Below are 25,893 nucleotides of genomic sequence, written 5' to 3' on the forward strand. Positions count from 1 at the left end.
GGTTAACACTGTTACAGCACAAATGTTTGTCGCTAGTACATCCTAACTATGCGTCACCTTTGTCCTTGTACGTGCTCCTCTTAAAGGAGCCGCACCATTTTACTAAACGTTCTTGCAATGTGAATCATTTAATTAAAATATGCTTATTGGCCTTATTGTGTACGGTTGTGCGTTTAACAGCGCTTGTTTGTGTGAGAGAGAGAGCATATAACTGTTGATGCCCCAGTTTAATAAAGCCAGGCTATTCATAAAAGACGTACGTCAATGTGGCATAAGTAGGCTACTATGAACAGTTGAGAAATTAATTCCGTCGGGCTCGGTTCGGATTCGAGAAAAAAAATATGTTAATGGCTGTCAATCTCGGTCCGGGCTCGGTTACTATTCTGTCGGTTGAGGGCCGGGCTCGGACAGAAAAATCCGGCCCGAGCCACGCTCTAACACACACACACACACACACGCACACACGCACACACACACCAGTTACAAGGACAAAAAAACATCTCAACCCTAGAAATAACACTCTCAAGAAGAAGAAATGGCCGGATAAGAGGAGAGAAGAGAGAAAAGAAAAGCAGAGCGAGAGAGAGAAATAGAGAGATAAGAGAGAAGAGCAGAGGAAGGGGTGGGGTGGGGTGGGGGGGGGGGGCTGACGAGATGAGGGGTGAAAAAGAGGATGAGGCCACGCAGAAGAGCATAATAAAACAAACAGTCCACGTCTCTTAAGAAAAGAAAATGATCGACGCAAACGACAGCCTGTAAAACGTTCCCACACGCGAGAGGCTTTTCATTTCATGTTGAGCCCCTGGAGGAGACTATATTAGCGGCTACATCGCTCCCCAGGCCCGTCCACCCCCTACTGCTGAAGCACATCCCTGATTGATCTCCGTTTCTCAGAGGAGGGGTAAATGATTTAAGGAAAAGCAGCGGAGAGTACTGCGGCCTCTAAACCACTCCACAGGTGAGTTACCTCGGAGTTAGCGCTAAAGGACACCATAGAAATCAATCGGTATTCATTTATGGACACCAGAGAAATCAATCGATGTTCATTTCCACATACCTGAGGGCAAATACAGATGGAGCGTCTGGGGACTGGATGGGGTGCAGTGGGAGAGGAAAGAAGGAGAGGAGAGGAGAGACAGAGAAGAGGAGTAGAGAGGGGAGGAGAGGTAGAGGTAGAGGAATGGAGGTGAAAGGAAAGTTAATGATCAGAGGAGAGGAGGGTGGACATAAGGACATAAGGAGAGTAGAGGTGAAGAGACTGATGAGAATAATGAGGGAGAAAATAAGAAGGCGGAAGGAGAGAGATGGAGTGTGTGAGTGGGGGGAGGGGAGAGGGAGGAAAGGACAGTGGAGAAAACAATGAAAGCAGAGGAGAGGAGGAGAAGGAAGAAGAGGAGAGGAGGAAAGAGATGACATGAGAAGATTCTCAGTTCTGTATAAGAGAATGAGGGTTTACAGCAGGGGTCGGCAATAGGCGGACCGCGTTCCGGGTCCGGACCCAACTGACGTCGTCTCCTGACCGAGACACAATTGCAAAAAAAACGCACAAAGAATTTGATCAAAAAACCCTCTAAAATCCGAACTGCGAGCTCAGAAAATACATGATCTTAAAGCCCAGTATGCCCGATCTACCATCATCCTGACTAATTAATTCACTGCCCAACAACGAGCAAACGAGTGCATGAGTGCTGTAGCTGAAACTTTGCTAGGGAATATGCTGGACACTATGTTTAATGTTAATAATATGGAAAAACACAATAAACACTGTTGACTATCAGATCAAATGAAGGTCTACATTTCAATAATATTTGAAATATTATTGAAATGTAGACCTTCATTTGATCTGATAGTCAGTTGTTGACCAAACAGATACTACTAGCGCCTATACTTATATTGGCTAAATATGCCCCTGAATCATAATGCACACCATGACTGTTGGTACATAAAACACATGCAGTCCTATATTAGTGAAATCAACGGTCATAAAAAATGTGTGATAGACCTCCGGACCCAAGCTTGAGGAACATTTTTGAAACTGGACCCCTTAGAATTTTAATTGGATACCCCTGGTTTACAGCCTCAGAGGATGCATCAGAAAGATGCTCCCAAGCCAAGGAGGGAATGTAGGACAAGTCATGGACATGATGAATGCTACAAGCCCACCACAGCTAGAGCACCAGCCTGCGCCATCCAATTACAGTTCAGAGGCATCCACACACACACACACACACACTGAGGGGGAGGGATAGAGAGAAGGAAAAGGAAAAAAGAATGAATAAGTGTGTGTGTGTGTGTGTGTGTGTGTGTGTGTGTGTGTGTGTGTGTGTGTGTGTGTCTAGAACTGTGTATGTGTCCAGTACGGGCTGTTAACTCTGCTCCCCAAGGCTCACTGCAACGTCCTGCTCTGACTAATTAACATGCGGAGCAACATGGCGGATGCGGCGCGCTGGTCTGGAGGTCATGTAGTCCTGCCAAGCGGCCTGGAGGAGCCAGGGGAGCGCTGGCTCTGCCTCCCAGCCAAGCCCCAGCACCTTGCCTGAGCCTGCGTCCACAGCCAAGCCCCAGCACCTTGCCTGAGCCTGCGTCCACAGCCAAGCCCAAGTACCTTGCCTGAGCCTGCCAAGCCCCAGCACCTTGCTTGAGCCTGCGTCCACAGCCAAGCCCCAGCACCCTGCCTGCGTCCACGGCCAGAGACAGACCTTCAGGGAGCCAGGATGTCTGTCTCTGGCTCTGGATCAGCCTCTCTAAGCCGGGTGACAGTTGCTGATTTTCAAAGGCGAAATCAGGCGACTGCGGAAGGAGAGCAGGAGGACTGAGCCGTGGCATTTGAGTGGTGAGAGAGAGGGGAGAGGGAGGGAACGGGAGAGAGACAGACAGAAAGAGGGAGAGCGCACAAGAGAGGATGTGATGTGTCCTTGCTGATCACCTCTCACCTCGCAGCAGAGGCTGCAGAAAGAACAGGCATCCTCAGCAATTTACTGGGACAGATAAAGAGGGGGAGGGAGAGAGAGAGCGGAAGTGCAGTGAATAGGAAAGGACAGAGACACAGACAGAGAGAGAGAGAGAGAAAGAGACAGAGAGGGAGAGAGAGACACGGAGAGAAAGAGGTGACCTGTAAGAGGTGTGCAGGCAGGGGTAGCACAGCATGTGGTGTTCTTTGGCGTGTCTGGTGTTCTGCAGAGGGCTCTGCACCATCAGCACCTCACCCATCATCCCACACTCACCCACCCGTCCATTAGCCAACCCGCCCACCCGCTGCTCCGACTGGCCATGAAGCGGTCATACTAATGCTCACCTTCATCACCATCCTCCTCTTCCCCCTCCTCCTGACTCTGGAGGCGGACCCACTGACAACCACCACCACCACCAAAGACTTTTTTCAACATCACCACTGGTACTGCTGTCAGCATCCACCTACTCTTCCTCATCATCATCATCTTCCTCCTCCTCCTCCTCTTTATGACTCAGGACCCCTGAAGCACTGGCCATTTTATTTTGGAACCGAATTACCTCTGTTCCCTTTCACCTTTGGGTTTCATGGCATCACAGCCTTTAGTGTTATAGCATAACAGTATGGCATTTCAGATTGCCTAATCCCCTATCTCGCCTCCATAACATTAAACTTCCCAAATCAGTGCCCGTCAATCCGGTTTATGGGACTCAGGCCAACTAGCCTAGCTACTGACTCAGAGGCATGGATCCTACACTGAACCAGGGTGGGGACCCGGCCGTTAGGAGTAAAAAATTATCAATTCAGCTATTCTAATGTGATTACTCACACACTGCTGCAGATGTGAAGGACCTCAGCCTTCTGCTATCTGTCCATGCACTCACAGTGGCACAACTGCAAACTCCCACCCACCACCCCTCCCCTCTCTCTCCCCAACCTCCCTCCCTTTCCAAAACAAAAAGCCAAAGCCATGGCAGCCCCCCATAAAGCAGGCGCTCTGATGCTGCTGGCGCTCGGACGCCACGCTGGAGCAGATTATAATGTGTGTGGCTTTGCCCCCCGGCCCCAGACAGTGCTACATTTAGTGTAAAGCCATGCAGAGCACAGTGTCAGATCTGACCCTTTGGGAGAAGTGATAAAATAATAATAATATAATAATAAATAAATAAATAAATAGAACACACACACACACACACACACACGCTCTCTGAATGCGGGATTATAGGAGGAATTTGTAAAAATTGTAATGTATGAGCATGTCATCTTTAAAAAGCTCCTTAGGATTAAATAAAACCGCATATAGTCAGCAGCATACCCCTGGTTTCAAAAACAAGCCTGTGGTGTGAGGATGTGGAGACGCCATATGGAGCTTCAGCACATCAGAGTGCTCACACACACTCATGTTAAACACACTAATACACAGACACGCATCCACACACATACACACTCCGACAATACACACACACACACACACACACACACACAGGAGGTGACGATGGATCCAGCTGTTCATTATTAAGCGAAAACTTGTTACAGTTTTGTTTCCTACAAGTGAACGCTTGCTGTTACTTATAACAGTAGACAGATACAGTGATGGGCATCATGGGATGAACCACACACACACACAATATACCTTTACAAACGCACAAAGTACAATCACATACATCCCATTGCATATCTAACCAGACATTCAATCAGCCACCAACACAGACACACACACACACACAGATGTGCTAGGAAGGTCCCTGCATCTGGGGACTGACCTTACAGACACTCTCGGCTTGCTGGGTTTGCTGCAGCTGCAAATAACCCTCTCTCCCATTTTCTCTCTCCCTCTCACTCGGCAGCTTTCCGATCTAATTGCTACTACTTTATCTGACCTACTAAAGACTCTGTGTGTGTGTGTGTGTGTGTCTGTGTGTGTGTGTGTGTGTGTGTGTGTGTGTTTGGGAGACATGGAGGGAGAAAATGGACACACACACACACACACACACTTCTGGACAAGTCTGATATTATCTCCTCACCGGCAACTTATCTGCTGTCTATGGAGCATGGCCTACAACACAGGAAAGTCCATTTGCAGCCCTGTCACACTCTAACCTGTAACACTGTACTAAACTTGTAAGTGCATGTATTTGCGTGAACATGCGGGGTGTAGTTGTACAAATAACAGTGGAGGGGACCCCCGCCTCTTTTACGCTGATATCAGAGAAAGCCATTGGCCCATCGATGTCCCATTATTTCTCTCAGGATTGTTTAATGTCTATGTGGAGCCATTTGTCTTTTACTGAGAACTTATACTTTGTTTCAGGCTATGCCTGTTGCAAGGTTGCCTGGTTGCTATGCTAGAATGCTAGCTAGCCAGCAAACTGAACTTTTAAACAACCTCAAATTTTCATGAAATGATAGCTAACAATCTAGCTAGGTAGTTTCTAGTTAAAAAGTATCGTTGTCTTATTAATTTAGCATATACAATTAGAATAAGATATGGTAGAAACTCAGCTTGGCCTTCATATACAAACGTTTAACAAATTAGTTCATATTAACACTTAAAACTAACCCTTAGCAACTGCCAACTGTTGAGATGGCTCCCTAAGCAGCTAGCGGAAGATAGCATAGATAGCTAGGTTACCTGGCATGAGACCTCCACCATGACTGTGCCATGAAGTAGTGCTCTATTTAAATCACCATACTGTAAATCTAGGTTGAGAGTGCTGACTGCCTCGCGTCTTGTGGATGTTCTTCGCCTCGTATTCAGCACCATGTTGTTTCATGTGGGAATGAATGACAGACACACGGACCTTTGCTGTGATTGAAAGCGTTGTATATTTTGGATTGTTTTCATCTGGCATTGTTAAGGATTTCGTATGTGAAAGGGGCTTAAGACAGAGAAAACAACAAGGAGACGGAGAGGATGAGGTGAAATAAAGATGGCAAACAAGACAGAGAGAAGAGAGATGGCAAACATCAGTGAGGAGAGAGCGAATGAGAGGGAGAGGAGGTAGAGAGACAGAGAGGTGGTTAAAAGAGCGAGGGAGGGGGAGAGAGAGAGAGAGAGAGAGATGGAGAGGTTGTTGAGCGAGGCAGAGGAAGAGTAAGACAGAGAACACTGGTCTTGGCCTGATTGGTTTGGGGCAGAATCTTTATGATTGGTCACTGGTAGACTGGCCCAGAGCGTCTTTGCCTGTGTGGGTACACACACACACACACAAACACACACACACACACACACACAGAGAAGCGGAAGATGCTCTGTGAGAGCAGTGGAGCAGAACTATGAGGAATCAACACACCCCAGTCTGATTCAGTTCAATCTCCACCTCATCCAAACAAATCAATAACCGCAATGTTCAACACAACTCCCTGCTTTTTCGCCCGTCAATCTTGGGAGTCAATTATCCCATCCGCAGATTGAGACATAACCACTGGAATTCCCTCCCGGTGTGTGTGTGTACACACACACACACACACACACACACAAGTTTGCCAGCAGCATTAATACAATCACAAAAACTACAAATTCCCATCACCGAGAGCGATCACTTAGCAACTAACCTCATGTTCCATGCGGGGCGACTCACATTCCAGAACATTCTCATGAGCACAACACAGAAGGTCTGGGGGAGTGACTTGCCGACGCAAAAGCTTCAATTCGGCTACCGCTCCTGCAAGCAGCAATTGGGTGACAAACACACCACCTACACCTTTCCTCTACATCTGCAGGTGTACTCCCACAAATACGTTTTTTTTTTTTTTTTAATAGAAGTTTAATAAATAAACGATTCGCTTTTTACAAATATTAGACTGAAATCCATTTTTTTTAAAGGACTGCTCATCATCAAGAGCTAAAGGTTTTTCCTCATAAAAAATCCTGATAACCTTGACCAAAGTATTTTATCGTTCTAAAAAAGAGTGGGAGATCTCGTGTGGAGCGTGGAATCCCTCCTAGGGGAGTTCCAGTGCTGCAGTGTTCTAGGAGACTCCCTGACAGAACTGCCTGTGCTCAATAATTCATAGTGGATAAATGCCCACCGTTTGAGAGAAGAAGCCTAGCACTGCACTCCCACAGGCAGGGAGAGTGCACCGTGTGTGTATGTGTGTGTGTGTGTGTGTGTGTGTGGGTCCAAGAACATAGACGCCAAATGTCTTGTCTGCAAATCACTCAATGGATGAACAGAAATGTTATGAAGCTGAACGAAGATAAAAAAGAAGTACTTTCAGTTGACACCAAAGCCAAAATCGATGCGCTGTGTACCAGGCTAGGACTCCCTGTATCTTTCAGAACTGACTAAACCCTCTACTTGTACAAACCCGATTCCAAAAAAGTTGGGACACTGTACAGATTGTGAATAAAAAAGGAATGCAATCATTTACAAATCTCATAAACTTATATTGTATTCACAATAGAATATAGATAACATATCAATTGTTGAAAGTGAGACATTTTGAAATGTCATGCCAATTATTGGCTCATTTGGGATTTCATGAGAGCTACATATTCCAAAAAAGTTGGGACAGGTAAAGATAAGAGGCTGGAAAAGTTAAATGCACATAGAAGGAACAGCTGGGGGACCAATTTGCAACTTGTTAGGTCAATTGGCAACATAATTGGGTATAAAAAGAGCCTCTCAGAGTGTCAATGTCTCTCAGAAGTCAAGATGGGCAGAGGATCACCAATTACCCCAATGCTGCGGCAAAAAATATGGATCAATATCAGAAAGGAGTTTCTCAGAGAAAAATAGCAAAGAGTTTGAAGTTACCATCATCTACAGTGCATAATATCATCCAAAGATTCAGAGAATCTGGAACAATCTCTGTGCGTAAGGATCAAGGCCGGAAAACCATACTGGATGCCCGTGATCTTTTCGGGCCCTTAGACGGAAATCACGAAATGGGCTCAGGAATACTTCCAGAAAACATTGTCAGTGAACACAATCCACCGTGCCATTCGCCGTTGCCGGCTGAATCTCTATAGATCAAAAAAGAAGCCATATCTAAACATGATCCAGAAGCGCAGGCGTGATCTCTGGGCCAAGGCTCATTTAAAATGGACTGTGGCAAAGTGGAAAACTGTTCTGTGGTCAGACGAATCCAAATTTGAAGCTCTTTTTGGAAAACTGGGACGCCATGTCATCCGGACTAAAGAGGACAAGGACAACCCAAGTTGTTATCAGCGCTCAGTTCACAAGCCTGCATCTCTGATGGTATGGGGTTCCATGAGTGCGTGTGGCATGGGCAGCTTACACATCTGGAAAGGCACCATCAATGCTGAACGGTATGTCCAAGTTCTAGAATAACACATGCTCCCATCCAGACGTCGTCTCTTTCAGGGAAGACCTTGCATTTTCCAACAAGACAATGCCAGACCACATACTGCATCAATTACAACATCATGGCTGCGTAGAAGAAGGCTCCGGGTACTGAAATGGCCAGCCTGCAGTCCAGATCTTTCACCCATATAAAACATTTGGCGCATCATAAAGAGGAAGATGCGACAAAGAAGACCTAAGACAGTTGAGCAACTAGAAGCCTGTATTAGACAAGAATGGGACAACATTCCTATTCCTAAACTTGAGCAACTTGTCTCCTCAGTTCCCAGACATCTCCAGACAGTTATAAAACGAAGAGGGGATGCCACACAGTGGTAAACATGGCCTTGTCCCAACTTTTTTGAGGTGTGTTGATGCCATGAAATTTGAAATCAACTTATTTTTCCCTTAAAATTATAAATGTTCTTAGTTCAAACATTTGATATGTCATCTATGTTGTATTCTGAATAAAATACTGAAATTTGAAACTTCCACATCATTGCAATCTGTTTTTATTCACAATTTGTACTGTGTCCCAACTTTTTTGGAATCCGGTTTGTATATTAAGCTCTTAAAGTGCGTATGACAACTTAAAAAAAAGGTAAAAGGCATATAAGTATCAAAACTATACATAAAACATAGTACTTTGAAGTCATGTTTAAACCAGAAGATTGAAAAATTAAGTTAGTACGGAGTTTCAAAGTGTGGTTTTCGCGACTCTTATCGTAAAACAGTTGCCGGCTTACCTGAAATCTGACAGGTGGTCCTGTGTGTCAGCGTCGGTATACTTCATTCTAGAACTAGTGATGGAGGGTGAAGAAGTCCGCGATTTCGAGCAAGTTTCTGTCACAGACTCGAGCGAAGATTCAGAAATTGAGGAAGACTATGATCCGGATCAGTTAGTACACGAGATTGTGGCCATTGAGCCGTACCGATTCAAGCCCTATCTGGATGACGAGCCAGCAGAAGAGGCGAGGTCTGAAAACGATGACAATGTCCAGAGGCGGAGTGGCCATCGGGACGACCGGGAAATATCCGGTCGTCCCGTCAGGCCAATGAGCTCACGAGAAGCAGCCTGAAGACTGCACGCAGCCGTGGAAAGTTCATGAGCGGCCCATTGAGTTAAAATAATTGTCAATCAAATTTTATTCCTGTGATAATCGCCATGTTCCCCGACACCTGAATGCAGTGGTAGTCCAACCAATATATATAACACTAGTTGTCGATCTACTTCTCACCTATGGTAATTGTGATCTCACTTCTCACTTTCATTAATCCAGCCTACTGATTTTTGTTTAACCTCTTATCTTGATCTAATTCTTTTTATTCAGACGTTATATAACTTTCATGACCACAAATATAAATTGGCCAGGGATTTAAATAGTTTTTTTTGTTCAAAAATTCATGTAGAATGGTCAAAGCAAAGCCTCATGGGAAATGGCACCTGCTTAGCGCTCTGCCTTTGTACAGTGAACGTAACTTGGGCTCGTTGTGAGCTGGTGGTGGGCCGGTGCAGACAAAATTGTCCCGGTGGATTTTTGTGTCCCACTCCGCCCCAGACAATGTGCATGTGGATGGGGCGCACGGAAACGCGGTAGGCGAAACTCCGAGAGATATGCAGAGACTGCACAACACCGAATGGTAAGGATGACTTTGACCTTGTTAACAGTGACCAAGTTCAAAAGAGTCCCGACGTTGCCGTCATTTCCACTTTATAACGCGGGGCGGAAGCGAGACACTTGGGAAGTTGGTAGCTCAGTGGCACGGAATTCAAATGTTAAATTTTAACAAGTATATTTATATATTTTAAGTAAACATATATATCGATTGTGTAATACCTCCTTTGTTTTATTTATTTGAAAAATGTTGTATTGAGGTGTCGTATGCACTTTAAATTACTGATTTTCTGTCGTTTTGTACCATCACAAGCCCTTGGGGTTCTCTTCGGTGGGTCTTTTAAACGATCCTAAGGTCCCCAAAGACATGACTGGGGAAGCTGCTTTTATCCACTATGCTCCCAAACTATAGAACCCCCTACCAAAATATATTACAGAGGTGGACTCTCTGGAAATATTTACACACACACACACACACAAACGCAAAGAGGGAAACACCTGACTGACATGTTGCTCAGCTTAAACTGTGCTGTGCTAGGAAACTAGGTTTCATTTTCAATGAACTGCTGATCCAAGCTCCATAAAAGGAAAAGTTTCAGTTTTAGAATATACAATGGGACAAATAGATTTCCAAATCTCCTACTGAGCAATCAGAGTGGAATTTTCCAGAGGTGGCCAAGACCGCCTCAAAAACTGACATACTTATCCTACTAGATGTTTGTTCCACTCTCACACACACACACTTTCTCTTTTATATTATTCTTTTTAATTTGGTTTTTATTCATGTTATCCAAGCATTTTATATTTGAATTCTTTAAATTGCAGAGCTGAATCTTCCCTGTTATATACCTCATGGATTGAGTCCTCAACCCTTGGTTTTATTGTTTCACTATTGTTTTGTTTTTCCTTCTCGTGAGAAAGCACTTTCCTGCTTATATATGTATGAAAATGCGTGCGTTTGTGTGTGTGTATGCACAAGGGTAGATTGAGACCAGTTTCTTAAGGTGCGTATGAGGGTCCTCTGGCCTGTTAGCTGACTGATGACTGATGTGGTATGATTAACCATGGCGATGTGCCATCCTTTGAAACTCTAAGTCCAGACAGAGAGAGAGAGAAATCAGAAATTGACAAGACATAGACCCACGGACTGATACTCGGAGAGAAGAACAAAGACACAGTTAAGGAGAGAGAAAGGCAGCCTGTGTGTGTGTGAGTGTGTGTCAGTTTTTTGGGTTACCACACTCAATGACAGGAAATCAGTCCTGATCGCTTTGGCGTTGTGTCCCCCCACAGGGAAGGAGAGTGCTAATGAACTCTCTGATCAACAGGACGTCTAATTGAATCACACAGAGCTTATCTCTAAGCACTAATCACTAACCACGCATGAGCCTCTGCCATGGGCCCTGTGCTGTGCTGTGGCGTGGCACAGAGTAGCGCTCGGTGGTGTGGGAGAATTAGCCCAGCCTACTGCCCCACTCTGGGCTCTGGGGCTCGGCCGCAGAACAATGGATGCTAATCTGTGCTAATACCCTGTATAATCATGGAGGAGAGGAGCCGCTGTCCCAAAGCCATCCGTGTGAGCTACACCCTGCCCCCCCCCCCCCCCCCCCCCCACACACACACACACACACACACACACACACACAAACCCCACGCCACCAGGCTAACTGTCAAAGAGCTGCAGCAGGTGTTTGTGTGTGTGTGGAAAGGCGCAGAGCATCCAAACAACAGAGGACGGGCCAGAGGACTTTATAATTAGGGCTGTTCATTGACTCAGGTCCACTTTAGCAGAAGGGCCGCAGTAGTCCCATGGCCTGGGCTGACTAGCTTCATTAGAGCAGGGAAGGGTTGACATCTAACTGGCTACAATCCATTTATTGACACTGAAACTTGACTAGAAGTTAGGAATGATCTCAGCGTATATGTACTGTAATTGATGTGTATTCTGTGCATGTTTCTGTATGCATGAGATAAAGACAAACGCACACACAGACACACGTGCATGCACACACACATGCAGTATTGACCAGACCATGATAACCAGGCAGGAGGTGAAGGGTTCAATTAGTGTGCAGCAACTTTGTGCAGTCGTTGTCATGAAAACAAAGCAAACAAGAACAGATTAACATTAAAGGCTGTGTGTGTGTGTGTGTGTGTGTGTGTGTGTGTGTGTGTGTGTGTGTGTGTGTAAGGGCACAGAGGAGCTCTAAAGGCCCTCATTCCCTTCCCAGGACATAAGATGGCTCAAAATGAAACAGCCAAACCCGGCCAGCCTAGCTAAACCTCTGCTTGGACGGCCATGATCCCTTCACGTAGTGCCCAGAGGAGGCCGGGGGGGGGGGGGGGCTTAGGGCTCAGCGTAAGTCCCATATTTACAGACTTAACTTTTCCTGGCCAGCACCTTCTACTTTTCCTTAGCCCGAGATGACACACAAATCCGCTCCCCCAGTGCTCCTGCGCTCCGTTAATTCCCAGATTGAACCAGCTAGTTGGCCGGTCCCGCGGCAGAACAGTTCCCTCCCTGAGGCACTCGGACCAGGTCTTACACACACACACACACACACACACACACACACACACACACACACACACACACACACACACACACACACACACACACACACACACACACACACACACACAAACACGTCGTGCAAACACGTCGGCTCAAAGACCAGCTTAAGCTCCGCAGCGTAACCCTCTCAACATGCAGCGGCTGTGAAATACAGACTCATCTCAGCTGGGTTGGCTTCCCCAAGGCCTGGGTGGCGGGCAGATGCAGTGTTTCCTGTATGCACATGCATTTGCCGTAGATTCAGAGGGTATTTCATGGTACGAATGGATCAAGCCTCGCTATCCGCCACGTAAGCTACAAACACCTGTGCTCCAAGGCTTTGAGGATGATTGAAATGTCATTCTGCAAAGATTAGCTGGTGCATCATGTCCTTAGAAAAAACAAAAAAAAACACATTTACAGCAAGGTGACACATGCCCAACAAAAATATAGCTTCGACAGCGAAGCTAAAGGATCTAAAAGTCGCAACTACAGTTTCTCAGATACTGCCGAGATGTGGTGTTTTTTGTATTACTGCACAGGGAGAGCCATGATCCAGCCACTTTGACATGACGGGATCCAGCTCCTGACTCGAGATGGATTGGCTGTAGGTCACAAGCCCATCTGGAGCAATTCTGCTGTGTGGAGCTAAAGACAATGCAGCATTTGCTTCATGTTGTCAGGCATGTGGCTAATAATCACTGGCACAGTGATACATGGTGATTCACTTCAGTGCAGATTTCTTTACACAGCAGACATAATATTCATAGTCACGGATTTACAGCAGAGGATGGGAAGCGTCAAAGAGAAAATACAATCTCAGGCCCGCAGTTCCATTACCTCAAAGACTGAGAAAGCCACACACCCTCATCCGACACGGCCGCATACGGGAGATAAACATTCAGTGGATTTATTATGGGGGTTTGGAGGGGGATGGGATGGTGAGATTTGTATGGCCACAAATAGAGTGTCAGAGTTGAGTTTTTGCTGCCTTGCAGTTGAACGAAGTGCAGGCTCTGAACTCCTGTGTTTATTTGTTTATTGTTGCCAATGACTGCAGCCATATTAACAGACTGGACTTTATGACGGTGCTAAAGTCGAAGGCTTCCTTTGATCTGAGAGGCATCAGACAAGTCTGCGGCTGACTGCATTCAGGGCAACTTCTTGATGGGCACCATTAAAGACACTGTCAAATGCGGTGCAGACAATGCTTTACTATTGATTATTCATTTTTATCGTTGATCATTTCTCGTTTATTATTAGTCAATACAAAGTAAACCATCGAACTATAAAGTTGTTTACACATCTGACACTAAGGTTACGAGATGCGAAATATAAAACACAACAACATACATATAACTTCAAACTTCATTGTCACATGGGCCAACTAAACGATCACAATGGTTTCTCTAGCATTTAGTACAATTGGTAACACTTGGTTTATCCAAGTTGATCCCACTTTACAGTCATGTGATGAATTGTGTGGCCACACATTTTCTGTTTACATTGATTTGTATTTCCATTAGTAACACTAACTGCCTGACCTAAATGTCACTTTGCCTGAACAACAACTGAAAATGCTGTTGCCCAGATTAACATGAATCAATCTCCATCTGCAAAACCCCTAAAAAGAAACAGGTGTTTGCAGGTCAGAGATAAATAAGGAGATATGGATGGTAGAAAATATCCCTGGTGTTCCTTTACCTCAACTGGCACGTCAAGGTGCTAATGAAGCCAAGGTCAATGGTTCGACAGCCAGCGAGTGCACATTCTGACCAACAGTAATTCTGTGTTGATAAAAGCATCGTTTGAATTTTTAGCCTGAAGGTAATGCAATTATAAATCTACGGAGATTTCAGGTTCAGCTTCAGGTACCACAGACCATCACACCGAGTACAACTCACACACGCACACATGTGAACGCGCACGCACGCACACACACCTATTGAGTAGAGAAGTTGCTTCGAAGCAGCCTTTTCAGCCCTCAATTTACCCAGCTTTGGCTGTGCCTCATTGATAGGAAAGGGAATTCAGTGCCTATCAGGGTGGGACTAAAAGTTCCATCTCCTAAAATTAGTTCCAGGGGCGGCCTTGTAAAAAGTGCAGCGCATTGGGGAACGCAGCCTTTTACCGCCCACTCCATGTAGCGCCGCCTGCTAATCACCGTTATGTGGCTAATAGATCAGAGAAGAACAATGGGCCTCACATTTTCAAGCGTTCATGAAAATGGCGGAGGTCTATTTCTTACGTTGTTTTTCAAAGCCCATAAGAAACATTTCAAAAGAAACTTCAGAAAATGTTTGAGAATGAGGCCCAATGAGAACAAGGAAGGAAAACAGGGAAAAGAAGAGTTTGAGGGAGGAGAGAGGACTGCGAGGAGCGAGAGACTTCAGTGGGTGAACTAGTGTGAGGGAGGAGAAAGGACTGCGAGGAGCGAGATACTTCAGTGGGTGAACTAGTGTGAGGGAGGAGAGAGGCCTGTGAGGAGAGAGATACTTCAGTGGGTGAACTAGTGTGAGGGAGGAGAGAGGCCTGCGAGGAGAGATACTTCAGTGGGTGAACTAGTGTGAGGGAGGAGAGAGGCCTGCGAGGAGAGATACTTCAGTGGGTGAACTAGTGTGAGGGAGGAGAGAGGCCTGCGAGGAGAGATACTTCAGTGGGTGAACTAGTGTGAGGGAGGAGAGAGGCCTGCGAGGAGAGATACTTCAGTGGGTGAACTAGTGTGAGGGAGGAGAGAGGCCTGCGAGGAGAGATACTTCAGTGGGTGAGGACTGTGAGGGAGGCCAGGGCGCAGGAGAGGCTTTAGCTGCCACGGTTGCCCTTGAAAGTGCCTGAGTCAGGACTGCAGCCCTAGGCAGAGACAGTGTGTGTGTGTGTGTTTGAGAGAGAGAGAGAGAGAGAGAGAGACAGAGCGAGAGAGAAAGAGAGAAAGAAAGAAAGAGAGAAAGAGAGACTAAGGTGCAATGCACACGAAGTCTAGGGCCTCCGAATCGGATTTACTTTTCACACCAATCGAATCTTTTAATTTCGTACATACGGAGGCTGGCAACGACAGATTTGCGTAAACACGGAGGCAGCAGATTGCGGTGAACCGACTGTAGTACATACCTCACGCCTGTGGGTGGCGCTTTAGCGCTTTATTTACACAACTGAAAAAACGTGAAAAACCTAGAAGAAGAGACTCAAAAGCACAAGGTAAAGGAAGCAGCAAACGGATAAACAAATTACACAAGACATTCAAGCTCCAATTAACAACATTACATTATGATGGTTAATAAAATCAGTGGTCAGACTAAAGGATATGCGAAAATGAATTCTTTTTTCTATTGATAATAAAGAGTTTGGAACAGTAACATGACATGTCTGTCATCCCATCTCCCATGATGCATTGCTCCGAGCATTTTACATACATTTATGAATAAAAAAGCAAATTAAATCGCTAGCCAATTTATATTTGTGGTCATGAAAGTTATGTTACGTCTGAATAAGAAGAATTAGATCAAGATAGGGGGCTAATCAAAAATCAGAAGACTGGGTTAATTTTAGTGAATTCGAGGCCCACCATGAGTGAGATTTTGAGGGAGAACAAGTTATTTATATACTGGTTGGAGATGGCGGAAAAGATCACGTGGGGCAGTGACGTCATCAGGTTGCGTGAAACCGTGCAGACGAACACCAGCCCCGTACCGATTCAAATCTACTCACTTTCTACCCCGGACTGCGATCGTTGCAGAAACGAGGTGCGGATAGAGAGTGTTCGTATGGATGATAGGGCTATCTGTATTAGCTATCCGTATCAGTTTGACAAACTAGGCTCCATGTAAACGACACTTGAGAGGAGTAAGGGAGACACTTTTAACCACAGGTGAACACTGCTCCAAGGGCAGGTGTGTGTGTCTGTGTAAGGGAGAAAGAGGCACGAAGTGCGCGCACACACACACACACACACACACACACACACACACACACACACGACAATCCTCATGCTGAAATACTCAATAATCTCATGGGCCCTATTCAGAGGGATCATTTATACACTTGTCCTCTACTCTACTGTTGGCTAACTGCAAATCTATTTTCAAAGGCCTCTACACAAGTGAATGTCTATGACAAGAAAATCCAACATCACTACAGGCAGAGGAAGACCCAGATCTACTCAGCGGGTCTGTGTGATGAAGAGCGAGCCCTGAAAGATCAGAAGAGCTGTCATCTCGTCTCGACTAGTTCCAAGCGTTGCCTGCTGCTTTGTGGGGAATAAATAATTTCCTGACGCAAAGCAGTCTTTTTTTGGAGGGGAGTTAAGGGGGGGGTTTCAGGCACTATCTAATGACAAATGAAGCACAAACAGATTCCTCGGGCCAGCAGGCGACTTTTTGAATCAGTCGGGTCTCTTTTCCCTACTTGCCTCGCTCCTAGCTCATGCAGCCATGAGACAGATTGGATCCCAATGACCTCGTCCTCAGGCAGAGCCTCTTCCCTGGGCTGCTAGAACTAGAACTAGAACACTAGAACACTAGAACTCAGCATGGAACGAAGCACACCACCCCTCTGGTCTGCTAAACCTTGCCTGTCACCAAGCACCAGTGAATGGAAAATAACAGCAGGGTGCAACAACCTTGAATCCAATAGCAACTGTGCTGGTTCCCCTGATACTGCAGAGTATCAATTGGCTTCAGTGGCGGTGCAAGGACACAGCAGCAGGTAGCCTAGCACGTGCTGGCCGCAACTGGAGCCGAGGGAGGGAGAGCAGAACAAGCTGGTCAGACACAGGTTGGCTCCTATTGGGCCACGCAACAGGAGGCAGGGGAATTGCTACATCTGCTAGTTAAAATGTCAACATCAGAAACATGAGAAATAAAAATGTTTCTTTTCATGAAAGCACAAACACTGTCAGTGCTGTACAAAAAAAAGGTTAGGACCTGTCTGTGCTCTGAACACCATTTTAACACTGAACAAACTAAATACAACCCGGCAGGTCTGGGTCCCATGTTTAATGAACTGAAATAAAAGATCCTGTCAATCATCCCTGCTCACAAAAAGTTCCAATCCTGTCTTCACCTTTATGTCTGTAGCCATAGTTACTCACTGATTTTTTTTTTTTTTTTTAAAGAACCGTAACTCAGGAAAATCTTCCTTGTCATATTCTTTCTCAGTATTATGTCACACACTAATAACAACAACTGAAAGCCAAAGCCAGTGAAATCAGTGATCACTGCATCATGAAGTGGATTTGAAGCGTAGAAGCCGGGCTGCAGGATCCCCAGGCTAAATGCATCCCAGGCTAAACCTGTAACCTATCTTGTTAAAGACATATGTTGTGATGAAAGGATGCAGGAAAATCTCTTAACACGCAAGAGCGCATGAGTGCTCAGGCCACTGACTGGATGGCTGGCTGAATGGCTGAATCCTACAGGCTGGATAGCAACAGGCATGATCAGCTTAGTCAAGACATGCTGATGGAAGCTAAGAAAAAGACCTCCCTCTGGACTCTGGAGGCACGCACCCACAAGCACACACACACACGCACGCACGCACCCCAAAGCATACACACGCAACCCCCCAAGCACATGCGCGCACCCCCAAGCACACGCACACACGCGTACCACCAAGCACACGCACGTACCACCAAGCACACGCACACACGCACGTACCACCAAGCACACGCACGTACCACCAAGCACACGCACACCCCCCCAAGCACAGCACACACGCACGCACCCCCAAGCACACGCACGCACTCACTCACCCCCAAGCACACACACGCACACACACACATGCACTCACTCACCCCCAAGCACACACACGCACACACACACATGCACTCACTCACCCCCAAGCACACACACCATACACTCACCCCCAAGCACACACACACACTCACTCACCCCCAAGCACACACACCATACACTCACCCCCAAGCACACACACGCACTCACTCACCCCCAAGCACACACACGCACTCACTCACCCCCAAGCACACACACGCACTCACTCACCCCCAAGCACGCACACACACACACACGCACACACTCACCCCCAAGCACACACACGCACTCACTCACCCCCAAGCACACACACGCACTCACTCACCCCCAAGCACACACACGCTCTGACTCACCCCCAAGCACACGCACGCACTCACCCCCAAGCACACACACGCACTCACTCACCCCCAAGCACACACACGCACTCACTCACTCACCCCCAAGCACACACACGCACTCACTCACCCCCAAGCACACACACACACACTCACTCACCCCCAAGCACACACACACACACTCACTCACCCCCCCAAGCACACACACGTATGAAGTGATATATCTTCAACCAAGTGTGAATCTACAACCAAGACTGGGAAGTATACTTCAGATTTCATGGTATGTGTGTGTGTGTGCATGCATGTCTGGCAATGAGACACACTTGAATGGCTCACTGTGTGTGTGTGTGTGTGTGTGTGTGTGTGTGTGTGTGTGTGTGTGTGTGTGTGTGTGTGTGGGCTATGTTTTGAGAGTTTGAGTGTAGAGCTTATGTATGATTGTATATGTGTGTGTAGGTTTGTGTCTTGGCATAAACACATACAGTCAAGGTTAGAAATGCTCGACAAGCACACAAACACACACACACACAGTATCACTCCCAGGTGAGTGCTAGGGACGGGAATCAGCAGGGAACTCCCGATACGATACTATCACGATACTTATCACGATATGTATCGCGATTCTGTGGGTATTGCGATTTTGCAAGTGATTCGATATAACGATTTCTTGCAATTTCTTTTGGTTATTATTTTTTTTGAACTGGACCATGGAAAACAGTTGAATCATATTACAACACAGTGTAATTCACTTTGAGCTTTCCAAGTTTAATTTCAAGTTTGAATTCCTAAATCTTAACATTAACTTAATGACTGGGCAGCCAATAGAGAAAATAAATACAAATGTGCCCTTTTATTGTATAGCCCCTGTAAACTGCACACAAACTGACAGATTAAGAAATGAATGCCACTTAGGCTACTTTTAAACAATAAATAAAAGGTAAATTAAATAGGATCAGTACAAGTTCTTAAAATAAGGGCTGTCAATAGGTTTTAAAACATTTTGAAATTCATGATTCAAAATGTATCACGATTAAAAGTTTGCTTTTCTTTTCAAGACTATAAATTAACAAGTAATCACTTCAGACAGTGTGTATTTTAGACATTATTGTTTAATTGTATTTTTTCATGCTCTCTCGCCGTCATACGAGGAATGTATGCGAGACACAATGGTGCCCCTCTAGGGGTAAGCCATTAGAATCACCTCAGTCAGCCCACCGTCTTCAACTACCGGCAACCCAAACTGCTACAGAGTTGGCCAACGTTCTTCCAGACGTGCGATTTAAACTGTTGAGGTGCAGCATGAATTTCGGAACTAACGTCTGACATGTTTGCAATCCAACATGTTAGCCTTTGTATTCCTACCTAGTTACTATGTGTGAAGCTGAGCTTCTAGCTGTAAAGAACTCACGAATATAATGCATTGCGCAATATGTAGGATTATAAGCGGCAACATTTTTTCCCGCCTTATATACAATAATTAAAAGCAGGCGAAATTGTGATTCGTGACTGAATCGATTTTTCCCCCCATCTCTAGTGAGTACCTGCAGAGGGAAAACGGGGTTGGCAGGGGAGACTAGCAAGCCTCTGCCTTTAATGCCAAGATCCTGGAGCAGAGGTCACAGGAGTGACATGCAAAGTTAGGGAGATTACACAAACAGATCCAGTCCACAAACAGGCCTGAGGCAGCAGCAGCAGCAGCAGCAGCAGCAACAGGCAAAATCCTGCCTTCTCTGCATCAGCCAATGTTTACTGGGCACGGGCGAGCATGCTGGGATGCCCAGCATGGTGGGAGCTGGATGCAGCTTTGAGAGTCCCAAATTAACCCCCACCCTTCTGTGAATGTGGTGTTATTGACAATTCCACTGTCCTGCCTCTGTATGCGCACATGTTGACACATGCTTGTAAAAGTGTGTGTGTGTGTGCGCGCAAGTAGCTGTGTGTGTTTAGGGGGGGGGGGGGGTCCAGAATAACAACCTCATGGATTAATAAAACGAGTAGGAATTAAATGACCTGAATTGGGCATTTAACTGCTGAATAATTTATCACGTTTTCCCAAACATGCTGTTTTACAGGCCACGATGCAGGTATGGAGCTCTGTTGTGGCCGTTTTTCCCTCCTCACCTGACAGCTGGTTATATTACCGCATGCCATGCTGTGGGGAGACAAGGTGCAGGGTCTCAGAAGGTGTCATTACTGACAGACAGACACACGACAGGACGGAGAGGGGAGGGGGAGAGGACTGCAGAGGCAAGGAACGAACAGAGAGGGAGAGATGCAGAGCCAAAGGGGGGTGGGGGGAATAGATTGAAGGGTGTGCCAGGTAGAGAGAGCAAGGGAGCAAGAAAAAGACAGCTGATAGATGAGCATGAGACAGAGCGAAGAGAGAAAGAAGAGAGAGATGGTGGAAGACCGAGAGCTATATGAGGGAGCGACAGAAATACACAGAGCGGGGAGACAGAGAGAGAGACACAGTGCGAATAAAGTCTGACAATTATTATTATTATTAGAGAGAGAGACACACATAGAGACACAGAGACAGTGAGAGACAGAAATACACAGACAGAGAGAGACACAGAAATACACAGACAGAGAGAGACACAGAGAGAGCCAGAGAGCCAGAGAGAGAGAGAGAGAATGCCTGTTAGAATATCACTCCAAACCAGCCCGCAGGGAGCTGCTGTCTGTCAGCTTCATGGTGGGGACGAGACCCCAGAGATCCACGCTGGTTCCCTGGCGAGCTCACACTGCCGTGGAGGCCCTGATGAGAAGTAGCCAAAACCACTGCAACAGGAAGGGCTGGACTAACAGTGGCCAGCTTCCCGCGGGCTGACCGTAGTCAGCCACGTCCAAGGCTATCGGGGCTCCCAAAAGAACTGCTGGGCCTTAAGGCAAAGCTGCTACACATAATCATTCATCAAACAACATATGAGTGTTAAAGCATCTAGATGGGCAGAACAAGCTCTCTCTCGATCTCCCTCACACACACACACACACACACACACACACACACACAATATCAGGAAGTACATAAACGAATAACGCTCACACAGTAGGCTGGAACAGAGATTCCTTTGAGTGCCCAGCCTGATTGCATTCCATTTGCTGGCGTTATTGCCCATTAGTCAGCGTCTTTAAACACATAGGCCCCCTCTCTGGCACGCACGCGCACGCGCACGCGCACACGCACACGAACACACACACACACACACAGGCCCCCTCCCTGGTTATTCAGTGGGGCCCAGCCGTGTAATACTGACAACATATTGGCCTGTGCAACTTTAAGTCATTTTACATAAGCACTGCTACAGCCCATGCCCACACAGAAAGAGCAGATTGAGAAAGGTTCACTGCCAACCTGGCTGCACCGTGACCACAAATGAGACGAGATTGGTTCCTGCAATTGCATCAGCTTAGGGTATTTGCAGGCAACTGGAAGACTGACAGGAAGTAGACCATTAGGCGCTGATGCCAAGAGTGGGGAGAATCTAGCAAGAACAGCATTAGTCTGAGAAACAATCTTCTGAAGAGAATGCCATTTACCTGTTTAACTAGTCTCTTCAAAGCACCGAATTTGAAGCCTTTTCATACGAATCAAAGAATAAGCATGTCGCTTAAAGAAAAGAGAGACAGGCAAGTAAAGAGAGAAAATTATTTTAAATTATTTAACTGAGGATTTTCTGATGTGCTCAGAGAAAGCAGGAGGAAACGCAGACCTAATTAGGCTATTTCGGTTATGCTGGCATCTCATCTGCGGAATAATTCAAGAGTGTACTAATCATCGTCTTACAGGCTCGCAAACAAATTAAAAACAAACTAAAAAATGTGAAACTTTCCTTCTGAGAACTTCAAAAGCCATGCAGACTTCAACAAAGAAATGTAACAAATATTCTTTAAATCTCAGCCATCCAGGTCAGAAGTTCCTTTACATTTTGCTCTCGGAGAAACTAAATTGATGCACATCTCCCCATGCGTCCCCACAGGCTTAAGGCACTTTGCTTGAGCTAAACCGTTTCATTAGCAGTGTAGAGTGTCTGAGAAATTTCCTGGGAAACTGCTCCTTGTGTGCGCCAAAGACCCTTGGCACAGGAGTATGCCCATCTCCTTGGGAATGTTTGTTTCTGGGGGGAGAGCCTGCAGTGCCTTTCCGTCAGGTCTCATAGAGACAGCTAAGGGTCGACTGGCCGGCTGGCCAGCATACTTGGCCGCAGAGTCTGTGCAACACACAGCAAGTGGAGGTGCGGAAACAGGGGGGTTAGGGTGGGGGTGTTCATAAATCTCTCCCTGGGGAGCCTCTGGAAAAGAGAGCGACACAAATCGCCTGACAACTGCAGCGTGTTGCACTAATTAATTCTCCATCGGGATTACACGCACACACACACACACACACACACACACACACACACACACTTCAAAAAGCTGTTTTTGGTCTTGCTTACAAAACGTGTGTATGTGTGCGTGTGTGTGTGTGCGTTTGTGTGTGTGTGTGTGTAGGCGCATGCACATGTGGGTACCAAATTACATGCCTTCTAAAGTTTGAAGCAAATGAGATTGCAAGAGGCTGCTTTGCAACAACAGGAGGAAATAGGGGATGTATTTACATAATACATCTCCGGAGATCAACAGAACTTGCCCATGGAGTTAACACATTTCAACATAGAGGTGGTACACTAAAAAAGTCCCTGCTCTTTGCTCTGTTGCTATAGCTACATGTCAAGACAGAGACAACTGGGCTTGCCGATGATGCAGCTTGCAATAAACTACCAACCACTTCCTTAACCACAATGACTAACTGTGATGCCGGGGGGGGGGGGGGGGGGGGGGGGGGGGGTTGTAAACCTCAGGTAGACCAAGCAGGCCCCCCTTGAAAATGCTTCAGATAAGCACACAATACACAAACAAGATTGCCCTCCATTAGCTGTCGTGGTGTCTGTTATCAGGCCCTCACGTGTACGCGCTGAGTGCTATCACTGTGTTGAACAAGCGCATTGGTTAAGATAGCCGCAGGAGAGGAGAGCCCTGCTTCAGCTCAGGAAACAGCCATGGGGGTGCAGCCAAAGTCCTTATAGGCAGGTCTTGCCACTTGGCTCCTATCTAAAATGAATGGGGAGAGATCCCAAACTCCACATAGGATGGTCAAACAAACATTTAAATGTGTCCACAGTTTGGACCTTTCCCCACAACCACTCAAATAAGATTTGTATTGTTTTTTTAATTCTTCGTGTTCATTGCGCACGCACCAAATTTCACAGCATGGATATTGCTATGGTAACGGTGGAAATAAACAGAATGTTCATGTGTGTCTAAACACCAGTTATGCCGTATCCAACAATGTGTTTGGATCTTTATGTTGCAGGGCAGGACTTCCAGTTACAACTCCACCACATAAAGCATTACGGATTACCGCCATGATTCCCCATTAATTTTTCTGTCAGTAATTTGAATTTGTCTCCTCATATAGAACATCTACCGCACTTAAGGTCATGGTGAGGAGTGGGGTGGCTTTTGAGTAAGGGATAACGGCCCACGAGCTGTACAGTTCTACAAAGATAATGGACAATGCGGGGCAAAGAACTCCACTACGCGCAGCGGAGTCCATTATCTTTGTAGAACTGTACAGCTCGAAGGCCGTTATCCCGCTTATCTCCCGTTTACAACATCCAAAAATGATTTTTTTTTATTGTTATTATTATTATTATTTAGAATTTATCTTTAGGAAACTTAATATGCATAATAACCTGATGAATTCTTGATTTGAAGCCTAGTGCTCCTGTTTAAAAAAAAAAAAAAAAAATGTTACATTGGTTGTCAATGGTAACCATTCAAGAGCATTGATATGGAACGGCGATTTAACTTTTCTACTGGGACTACGTCCAAGGTGTCCGTCTATACGAACTTAATGTACACCCCATTATCAGAAAGCAGTATTTCGTTCCAGAGGGAGATAAAGTAAATTAAAAGTGTGTGCGACTACAAGTTATTTATATATTCCTTTCTTCATTTATTCAAACATTCCTTTCTTCATTTATTCAGTCATTCATACATATACATACATACATATGTGCACAGTGAACACTAAAACACAGCCTAACTCCTTGTCAGTCGACTTTCACTTGCAACAGCTAATTTAAATGAATGGCTGATCCAAGGTTTCAGTTTCAGAATAAACCATGGCACAATTAGATTTCCAAATCTTCCACTGAGCAATCAGAGTGGAATTTGCAGAGGCGGCCAAAACCGCCTCAAAAACGAACATGTGTCTACGTACTACACCATTGAACGATTATCGTATTTGATATTTCACGTTTAACACACACACACAGAAACACACACAGTAGCACACAAAGACACCTTTAAAAGGTGTCACATTTAGAGACTGTTTTGTGAGCATCCCCTTTGGTTCCATGGTAACAAACAGAGACTCCGGCCTACCTGTAGCTCCTCGTATGCCTCGTCAATGGTGGTCACCTGGTGCTGCTCGTGTAAGGCAGGCTCATCGCAGAAGAAGCACACAAGATTCTTATCAGTGAGGCAGAAGAGCTTGACCTTCTCGTGGTCCTTGCAGGGGTAGGTGCTCCTCTGCGCATTGAGGATGGCATCCAGTGGGAAGGCCGAGTACCTCTCCACGATGTTGGAGAGCTTGAGGCTCGGGGAGAGCAGAGGGTCGGCGAAGGTCCTACGGCACTCGGGGCAATCTCTGGCGACGTGATGCTCCTGCCTGCTCCAGTGCTCCGTGATGCACTTGCGACAGAAGTAGTGCTCGCAGCCAAAACTGACGGGGTCTTGGTAGATACTCAGGCAGATTGAACACAGGAGCTCGTCTTTCAGACAGCAAGCCATTTGCAAGTATGTAGGGGAAGCAGCATTTAACTATGCCTGACCAACAAGGGTTTAGGGCTCACTTGGGGTAAAAGTGCTTGATAGAAATGATTCACCTTCACTGGTCGAGGGAGGGGCATTTGTTTATGACTGGATTGATTAGTTTTGTCAGTGACAGTTCCTCGGCTGCCAGGTGTTTTCCTTCAGTTCTGCCTTCTTCTGTTCTCTGTGAAACACACATCAAGCCAGAGACCTCAGTTGCAGTGAGTGAAGTGCGTTGATGTTATTCAACAAAATGCAAAGAGAGAAAACAAGACCCCACGTATCCATGGATCTGAAACCTCAGCCTTAGAGTATTTGTAAACAATGCGCAGCACAGCAGGTATGAAATACGCTCAATATTAAACAACTTTATAGCCGGCTTTTTAACAACATCACATGGTTATCAAAGCAATATTTGCCATCACGTATTCTAATGTTAAAGCTGTCGCTAACGCGCTAGCCAGATGGTTTATTTGCAAATGATTAGCTTGACTGTCGCTCAGCAT

The 25,893-nt window shown here is 46.0% G+C and overlaps 1 protein-coding gene across 1 annotated transcript in view; it reads right to left on the reverse strand.

Annotated features, from left to right (window-relative positions):
- The window catches only part of trim62.1 (tripartite motif containing 62, tandem duplicate 1), a 68,506-nt gene extending 43,079 nt beyond the window's left edge, over positions 1–25,427 (reverse strand). Inside the window, exon 1 of the mRNA XM_080846507.1 lies at positions 24,959–25,427. Coding sequence (XP_080702633.1) covers positions 24,959–25,366 — 408 coding nt within the window. The 5' untranslated portion in view covers positions 25,367–25,427. The remainder of the gene's footprint in view (positions 1–24,958) is intronic.
- Between the last annotated feature and the right edge of the window lie 466 nt (positions 25,428–25,893).

The sequence above is a fragment of the Sprattus sprattus genome (genome assembly GCF_963457725.1).
Source record: "Sprattus sprattus genome assembly, chromosome: 10".
Classification (NCBI taxonomy): Eukaryota; Metazoa; Chordata; class Actinopteri; order Clupeiformes; family Clupeidae; genus Sprattus; species Sprattus sprattus.